The sequence below is a fragment of the Oreochromis niloticus genome, linkage group LG3 (assembly GCF_001858045.2).
Source record: "Oreochromis niloticus isolate F11D_XX linkage group LG3, O_niloticus_UMD_NMBU, whole genome shotgun sequence".
Lineage (NCBI taxonomy): Eukaryota > Metazoa > Chordata > Actinopteri > Cichliformes > Cichlidae > Oreochromis > Oreochromis niloticus.
In genome coordinates this window covers 83,850,966-83,860,711 of record NC_031967.2, presented here as the reverse complement: position 1 = coordinate 83,860,711, position 9,746 = coordinate 83,850,966, and the positions used below count along the sequence as shown (strand labels likewise).

Sequence of the window (9,746 nt, the reverse complement as noted above, 5' to 3'; positions counted from 1 at the left end):
CACATTTATCTTTAACAGGAGCAAACGGCCTGATCAGATAATATAACTCATAAAAGCTCATTTATGTAAATCTCTGCAGCTGAGGTCTGCAGTCCAACACCAGTGTGAGCAGAGAGGACTCAGCTGCTGGGCGGAGCTTATCTTCCTGTTCTGTTCAAATCCAGCATTAAAGTCTTCTTATGTTCACTCTTCAGTCTGATCATGTCTAACAAACTGTTCACCTCCTCCTCCCTCTGTGACTCATTCATGTCCACTTTACTCCTTAGTAAGTCTCCACAGCTCCAAACCAGCTCTGCACTCAGAGTTAGTCCACGTTTATCTAACGGTCCTTCCTGCTCAGATTGGAGCAGGAAGGACCCGTGGGTCAGAGGGGGTGTGTCATGATGTTTGTCTGATCTTCTCTGAAGCTCTGATGCTTCCTGACAGTCAGCAGCTTTGACCTTTGACTCAAATGAAGCATTTTCACTCCATCAGAACAGCAGAAACATGTTCGGGGTCATCATCATTATAAACTTCTAATGTTAGACAAACAGCTGCAGAACATCTGGCTGAGGTTAGTTAGCTGTTAGCTGTTAGCAGAGGAAGGCCAAAGCAAAGCTGCATCTTCATCTTCCTCAGTGGTGAATACACAAGAGATACTGTATATACACACAGGCTGCTCTTCATCACCAGCTCCTCCTCCTCCTTAGACTGTTTCTTCAGCAGTCAGAGGTTCCTGTTCTTGGTTCGTGTTCCTGAGGAGACAGAGGAGAGTCAGACACTCACATGGGTCCGTGGGTTTGATGCTGGAGTCTATCCCAGCTGTGCCAGCTGATCAATATCCTACAAACAGATTGATTGGTTCTCTGATCTGTGATCGATCAGCTGGGACTAGGATGAGGATCAGAGCCCAGAATTAAACCAGGTTCATACATTCATACCTGCACAGGCAGGTGAGTTCCTGTGATCATGTGACCCTACACATCCTCACTCACTGAGCTCATTTAAAGTGGACCAGCTGCAATTACCATGGTGACCTCACAGGTAAACACAGACACCACTGTGACCCTGCAAACATACCTCTTTTCCACTTTAATCTCAGATTTTGGTGCCCTCCTCCTCCTGAGACGTGCCAGCATGTCTGCCATGGCTCCCTTTAAGGTTGCTGCAGAGGAGAAAACAGGAGCGAGTCTCAGAGCTCATCAACTTATTTCTACATCACACACACACAAACCAGGTGACCATGTGCAAGACTCTTTCCTCTCCGCTGTGGTTTAGTTTGAATTTGAATAGTGGAAATACTAAAATCACTAGTGGAACATGAGTGAGCGTCCAAGCCTGCATGAACCCAGCAGAGCTGAACACTGACTCTGGTCAGGTCTCCAAATTCAGGCTGTTAGATTTATAAAACCGTACAACTAAATCTTAATGAGCAAGATTGAGTGAATCTGATTTCTGTGATTGAATATGTGGATGGAAATCTGGGTTCACAGCCTCTTATTTGTGCCCCTGCACGATATGTACCACCGGCAGATAGAGGAGGCGGCTGACATCCAGAAATCCTACCAGTGGCTGGACAAAGCTGGACTGAAAGACAGCACAGAGGCACTAATCATGGCAGCACAGGAACAAGCTCTGAGTACAAGATCCATAGAGGCTGGGGTCGATCACACCAGGCAAGACCCTTTACAGTAGATCGTACAATAATAGATACAGAGAAAAACCCAACAATCATATGACCCCCTATGAGCAGCACTTTGGCGACAGTGGGAAGGAAAAACTTTTAACAGGAAGAAACCTCCGGCAGAACCAGGCTGAGGGAGGGGCCTTTCCTTTCCAGTCACCTTTCTCACTCACTGTGTTAATAGACCTCTCTGCATTGAATCATATCTGTTATTAATCTCTGTCTCTCTTCCACAGCATGTCTTTATCCTGTTTTCCTTCTCTCACCCCAACTGGTCACAGCAGATGGCCCCGCCCCTCTCTAAGCCTGGTTCTGCCGGAGGTTTCTTCCTGTTAAAAGGGAGTTTTTCCTTCCCATAGTATGATCTACTGTACAATATAAAGCACCTTGAGGCGCCTGCTGTTGTGATTTCGTGCTGTATAAATGAAATTGAATTGAACTGAACAGAAGAGTGCAGTCCTAGGAACAGCAAAGATACTGTGCAGGACCCTCAAGCTCTGAGGCCTCTGGTGGATAATATCAGGTTTTTGTTTCACTCTCAGTTTATTAATGATTGCGTGTTTATTGAAGATGATTCTGGGTTATGTAGGCGCCTGAGATATTTCAGAGTTTCTCTGGTAAAGGAGCAGAAGGATGGACTCTCATCATATCTCTTTATACATGACATGAGCCGTGTCCAAATTCATGGGCTGCATCCTCCTGAGGACCCGGCCTTCGTGGTCTACGTGGGCCGGGTCCTCAGAAGGTCCGGTAAGCTGGAAGTAAACGGCTGTGAAATTGGACGGTCTAGCCTTCAGATTAGTGTCACCGCTGTCTCAGTGGACTTTAATAAACTCGGCCGTCTGCTCTTTGCTATCTAAAATATAACAGGACACTGACGTATGTTCTCGAACATCTCACACTTCTGTTTAATCAGTTTTCTGTTTGACGTTTATTCAGCTGTGTGAAAACCAAGGAGGAACCCACCCAGGGGATTAATAAAGTTTTATTTTATCTAATGTAATCTAATAACTTTAATCTCAGCCAAACCGATTTAGCCATAAACAAATAAAACACTGAAAAAAGCCCAACAATAACATTTTTAGGTTGTCTAAGTGACTTATATATTACGTTTAACCTGAGTAGCAAAATGATCTGAAAATGATGTGCCGGGAGTTGTGCCGTTCTCGACCCTCGAGCTCCCGGTGACCGTCGAGCTGGTGGATAACAGACGTCTCCGAAAACGTCGGAACACTTTTGCAAATATGCGATATCTTGATAAACTGAGCAAATATTTGAAGTTTACACAGCTACATTCTTGCCTGAAAATATGTTTAAAGTTTATTTTGTGACCCAGAAAGATTAGTAAGAGTAATTCTAAAATTTAGTAGCGGCCGCCATTGTTGAAAACTGGAATTGGCTGGGCCGCGCTATGAATTCTGGGATATGGTGGGCCACGAAGGACACACCCAACACATCCTTCAAATTCGGGGAAAAGGAGGACGCATTTGTCGGCTGCATTCGGAGGAGTCTACAAATTTGGACAGCCTTCGTCACGTCGCTGTGACGTAATCGGTCTACAAATGCATCCTCAGGAGGATGGAGCCCATGAATTTGAACACAACCATGATTTATTAGTCTGATTGCATTGTTTAGCAAATACTCACTGAGACCTGTGACTTGTTCACTCACCTCTGACACTGAGAGTCACTACTCTCTGTAGCAGCATGTGTCCATCCTTGTTGTAGACGGTGCAGGTGTAGACTCCACTGTCAGTAGGGTGGAGGTCTTTCAGGGTCAGACTGAGGTCTCCAGTTCTCAGTGGATCTTCATCCATCTCTGCGCGACCTCTGTAACCCTGGTGCTGTTTGTCTGCCTGGCTTTGGCTTTTCTGAAACATACAGACTTTGGTGTGTTTGGAGTCTGAGCGTGTCCACTCCACTGTGACGCCCTGACGAAGGTCAGCTGTGGTTTGAAAGGGCAGCAGCACAGACCTCTCCCCTTGTGTCACCTCCAACACGCCCACTTCGTTATCTGAAAAGAGACCAGAGCAGAACATGTCAAGTACAGACAGACTGACATCAGTGAGGTTGATCCTCCATCATGTCCTCTGCTGTGTAACCAGCAGCTCTTCATCCTGTTTTCAGTGTTTCTCTGACTTGGAGCTGAACTGCTTTTGTGTTTATGTGTGAGGCTGCACAGCTTTCTGTTGCTTTCTTTACTCTTACACATTCATTCTCAAACAGCTGGAAACAGCTGGACTCACAGCTGAACAATGTCCTGAACACTGTGACATTTCTTCATCTGAACAGTTTTACATGGATGGAAAAATGTAACATGTCAGCAGAGTGTGACTTTTTTAATTCACTTTGTTTCTGTGATATCAGGTTATCACAGATCCATCAGCAGATCTTTGATTACACTGATTCATGTTCGATTCACATAAACAGCTGCTACACTCACCTCTGACACTGAGAGTCACCACTTTCTGTAGCAGGATGTCTCTGTATGTGTTGTTGACGGTGCAGGTGTAGACTCCACTGTCAGTGAGGTGGGGGTCTCTAAGGGTCAGACTGAAGTCTCCAGTTGTCAGTGGATGTCCATCCATCTCTGCACGATCTCTGCGAGGCTGGTGCTGTGTGCCAAAATTTATAGCTATGCACTTGTAGACTTTCACACTGTTGTGTCTCCACTCCACTGTGGTGCCCTGAGGAAGGTCACGTGGTATTTTGAAGGGCAGCATTACAAACTTTAGCCCTTGTGTAACCACCATCTGCATCCCAACATCTAAAAGCAGAATATCAGAGTACAGACAGGCAGACATCAGTGAGGTTGATCCTCCATCATGTCCTCTGCTGTGTAACAAGCAGCTCTTCACTCCTGTTTCTCTGACTTGGAGTTGAACTTTGTGTGTGTTGATGTGTGAGGCTGCACAAACAGCTGTGCAGCTTTTATCCTCACACAGCTGGAAACACTCACAGGCTTTTTTCCACAGCAACAACTTAGATAAGTATAAGTAACAGTAAATAATAAATCTTGAATGTTACTGAGCAGCACACAAGACCAACAATGGAGGATAAGCTTTGAGGCAGCAGCCCAGGAAGATAGTGTGTGTCTGTGAACACCTGTGTGTACACCTGTATCCACACCTGTGTGCCTGAACACATTTGTATTCAAAGGTTTCTCCATGTAATTATCTGATAGTGGGTGTCAGGAGCCATGACAGGGGGTCACCCAGCAGCCATGGAAGCCACAGAAAGCACAGGGGACTGTAGTGATGAGCCCGCGGGCTCTGTTCCCTTGTTTCTTATCAAGTGCAACAGTGATATCATTTACCACTTCTGAACGTCTGTGGATTATTTAGGTTCTCAGTGGTCACAGACAAGTAATATCCGGATTTAGCTTGAACGCGGACATTGCAGACTCGGCTATCCAGCTAACCGGACTAGCATGCTACCGAGCCAACAGAGAAGCCTCCTTATCTGGTAAGAGCCTGGGCGGTGGTTTGTGTGTCAACGTCAACAAACTGTGGTGCACAAACTTGGCTGAAGTGAGTCGCCACTGCTCACCACAGGAGGGATTTTTAATAGTAAAGGTTACCCGTTCTACCGAGAGAGTTTTCCTCGATACTTGTTATAGCAGTGTATCTCCGTACAAAAGCTAATGCTAACATAGCACTAGCAGAGCTATCTCAGGCTACCAACAAGCTCCAGACTACGCATCCGGAAGCTTTCCTTGTCATAGCTGGCAACATTAACCATGTAAACCTCAAGACAGTCCTCACCAAATTCCACCAACATGTAAACTTTTTCAACAAGAGGGAAGAACTGCCTGAAGTTTCCTCGGTTCCAAAGCCAGACCCTCCTTTGATGGTCTGACAGAAGTGTGTGCATTGGAGCCCATCATCAAGGAGTGTGTTTTCTCTCCTCCAGGCCCCTCTGCTTATATAGCAAGTAAGGATATGCCAGAGGAGGCAAGACACTAAATAATGTATGAAAAGACTGTGTGTGAACTGGCAAGTGATCATGTTTTGCTTGCTGTTCCTATGTTCAAAAAACTGAAAATGCTGATCATGAACCCACCTTAAAACTCAAAAATGACAATATGGATTCAGGTCATGGTAACCCAAACTGTGAAACTTCTCAACTAGAATTCTGTTTACCTCAGAATATCAAGCAGGGTGTTTTTGAAATGTTTAGCACTGTCACCTCCAGTCAGGACATTGAGGCTGAGCTCAAGGGATCCGATTCTACTGTTAGTGAATAAATGTTATCTCCTCTCAGAGTTACGTTGACATATTTCTCCTCTGAGTCTGTGAACTCATTACTAGACAAGGTTTTGAGTTGGGATGATAATGTTACCACCAACACACAGCCTGAAATGTCACCTGTGTCAGCTAGAGATTCTAGCACTGTGTTATCTGTACCGTTTCTTCGCACAACCCAGTTAACACTCCTAAGTTACAGTTCACTTCAAGTGTGGTTTCAAGCAAATATGGCAATCCTATATACAACTGTCATGCTATTAAGTTGCCATAAACTAGATGCTTACCTGGATATTTAATGTTTGCCCTGGAACCCAGCCATGAAGGTCTAAGTCATGTTTTTGTGGGCAATGCTGTAGATCTTGTTTGTTGTCCAGCCTCTCTGGACTTTAAAGAACTATCACTGAATGGGAATGTCGAGCCTATGTTCAATTCTTCTGGGTTTGAGGAGACTGAACTCACTGCTTTAGAGCCAGTTGAGACTGTTTGCATCACTTCTGGATCAAACAAGCTGGCTCCCCTGTCACCCATTTCCAGGTGCCCAGAGACTGTTTGTTTTTGGACGTTTTGCTGTGGTGTTACAGGTCGGGTGGTGTGGCAGTTACTTGTGCCAGCTGGGGGCTCAGGCGAGCTCGCCCAGCATCCTGCTCCAGCAACCGGCCTTGTCTGGTCCAGCCTTGTCTCCTGCGGCTGCCATGCCACCGCCACGCAGTGCGCCCTGCACACCTGCGTCTGCCATCGGCCACTTTCCAGGCTATCAGCTGGACATCTCCGCCATCTTAGTCGGCCCCCTGAACTGCTTCGCCGCCAATCCCTTCCCCACGGTCACCCTCCTGAGCTGCTTCACATCAGAAAAAGCAACACGTCATCTGCATACAGACTGAGTTGATGTTCTACATTCTTAATTACTACAGCCTGTCTAAATGCTGGTTTGATAAAAACTGCAAACAGTAAAGGAGAGAGTGGGCATCCCTGCCTGGTGCCACTCAGGAGACAGAAGTTGGAGAATGTTTGGTCATTTGGCCTCAGACAAGCTGTTGCTTTCTCTCTTGCTGTGAGTTTTTTTAGTGGCACCAGAACAGAGAGTGGACAGTGGACTGGTGATTTTTGCCTGAGCAAAGATAGAAAGACAGAGACTAAAGCACAACCATTGTGTGGTGGGTCCTTGTTACAATAATCTACGTTTATTTATAAGTCATATCTTGGATTTGGTCTGCTGTTCTGGTGTTACCCCCACTCAGTGTTTCCCCAATCTGATCATATGTTTATTTCTTTTAATGTAATGCAACAGCTTCCAAAACCTGTGACATCACATTTAGAAAAATCAGTAATATTAATCTTCCTGATCTTTCATCTCCCATTTATGACCTTCCATTTATTCACAGCTCCTCATCCCCTGACGAACTCGTTTCTTATTATAATGTCAACGTTCATAACCTTCTTAACATATTTGCTCCACTTAAACACTGAACTGTCTCATTTTCCCATTCAGCACTGTGGTTTACACGTAACATGCACCATATCAAAGCTAAAGGATGCCAACTGGAACGTCTGTTCAAGAAAACCGGACTCATTCTCCTCTCATATGGACTCTGCTGACTTTTGCAACTCTCTTACATCTTTTTTCACTCTTATAATCTCTGACATCCACCAACAACTTACCTCTGTCGGAGCTTCTAACCTTGAAGTAGACTTTCTGTTTCCCTCACTGTCTTCCTGTCATTCATTTTCAAATTTACTCCTACCTGATGTATCAAATCTTATTCAAAAATCTAATTTATCCACTGGTCAGCTCGACCTTCTTCCCACTGTGTTAGTTAAAGCCTGTCTTCCCTCATTGGCTCCTCTCATAACTTGTTAGGGTGCCTGGGTCGTTGACCCAGGGTTTTGTTTATTATATTATTGAAATTGATTTTGATATTATTTATCATTTCTAGTCTTTAGTTTCTTTGTTAGATTTCTGTCTTATGGTTTATGTCTCTGTGTCCCCTGTCAGCTGTATCCCCTTGTCAAGTTCGCGTCTCTGTTATGTTTCCTGTTTTACTTTGAAAGTCTGTGTCTCATGTTAATGCGTCTGGTTTTGCTTCCTTTGTCTCGTCAGCCCTGATTTGTCCCAGCTGTGTTTCCCTCCTGTCTCTCATCTGCTTGCTTGCCTGCCTCGCAGTTTTGTAACATAACTAATATTATCCACTCACACTGGAATTGTTCCTTCATCTTTGAAAACTCCTTTTGTCATTCCAATTCTCTCAAAGCCTGGGGCAGATCCCAATAACTTTTATAATCTTCGCCCAATATCAAACTTCCCCTTTATTTCAAAAATCCTTGAGAAAGTTGTTGCCTCCCAGCTTCATTCATACCTCAGTGACCATAATCTCTACGAACAATTTCAGTCTGGTTTCCGCCCCAATCATAGCACAGAAACTGCTCTGTTAAGGATTACTAATGACCTTCTGATGGCAGCTGATTCTGGTCTTTTAACCATTCTAATCCTTCTTGATTTTAGTGCGGCATTTGATTGCATTTCTCATAATATCCTCCTGAACAGATTAGCATCCATTTGCATTAGTCATACCCCCCTTGCCTGGTTCACCTCCTATCTCTCAGACCACACTTAGTTTATCCAAATTAAATTCTGCTCTTCAAGTTTCTTTACTGTTTCTGCTGGTGTGCCCCAGGGTTCAGTATTAGGGCCTCTTTTATTCATTATCTACATGCTCCCTCTTGGCCATATATTCTGAAAATATAATATCAGTTTTCATTGTTATGATGATGACATCCAGCTCTACGTTTCCTCCAAACCTAGTTCATCACTTCCACTCTCAAACTGTCTTATGGAGATTAGATCATGGTTCTCCTCCAAACTTAACAGTAATAAAACAGAAGTTTTACTCGCTTTCACAGCCTCCATCTTAACCAGATCTCACAGTTTCTCCATTAATATTGAAAATTCCCACATCCTTCCTTCCCCGCAGGTGAAGAGTTTGGGTGTTTCAGATTTCAGTCTCACATTAATTACATAACCCGGTCTGCATACTTTCCACTTACATAACATTAACCAACCTTGTCTCTTTCTTACTCCCATGCTGCTGCCATACTTGTCTATAGTCCTATTACTTCGGGGATTGTTTATTGCAACACCATCTTATTTGGTCTCCCCAATAAGTCCCACCAAAAACGTCTTCAGAATTCTGCAGCTCAGGTCACAACTCGTACTCCCTTAAGAGACCATATTACCTCAATTCTTCAACAGCTTCACTGGTTGCCCATAGAAGCTAGGATACATTTCTATGGTGTATCCTACATCTTAGTTCTCATGTTTAAGTGCATCCACAATCTTGCCCCTCCTTGTATCTGTCATCTGCTTCATATCGCCACTGTTTCCTGCTTTCTCAGATCTTCATCTGCCATTAATCTAGATGTTCCTTTTGCTCGTCTTCTCAATATAGCTTTCAGTCACTCTGCTCCTCAGCACTGGAACTCACTTCCTTCAGTATTAACCCTCTCGAGGCAGGCGTTGCCGATTTGCAACAGTTAAAAACTAACAACCTGATTACCCCACATACATATTTTATGAGTTTTATTTTTTTTTGATAATTTTCCCCAAATACGAGATTTTTCCTGTTACTAAAACTTAATTTGAGCCTGAGAGGGTTAAGAAATATAGATTCCCTACCGTTATTCACTTCATCCACTTATCTCCAAGGCCGAGGTCAGAAGCCGGGTCTGGCCCGGCGCTGGATAAATAGCTGCAGGGCAGGATGGCTGGGTCTACATCGGCTTTACTTCTCACCAATTACCCACCCCTGTTGCTTGTCATGTGTTTCATGGTGTTGTGATGTC

The 9,746-nt window shown here is 44.3% G+C and overlaps 1 protein-coding gene across 1 annotated transcript in view; it reads right to left on the bottom strand.

Moving 5' to 3' along the window:
• Positions 1-336: 336 nt before the first annotated feature.
• LOC109199610 (muscle M-line assembly protein unc-89) overlaps positions 337-9,746 on the bottom strand; it is a 28,961-nt gene continuing 19,551 nt past the window's right edge. The window contains exons 8-11 of the mRNA XM_025906084.1: positions 4,106-4,429; positions 3,335-3,676; positions 1,060-1,144; positions 337-734 (exon numbers count right to left, since the gene is read on the bottom strand). Of these exons, the coding sequence (XP_025761869.1) occupies positions 686-734; positions 1,060-1,144; positions 3,335-3,676; positions 4,106-4,429 (800 nt within the window). The 3' untranslated portion in view covers positions 337-685. The remainder of the gene's footprint in view (positions 735-1,059; positions 1,145-3,334; positions 3,677-4,105; positions 4,430-9,746) is intronic.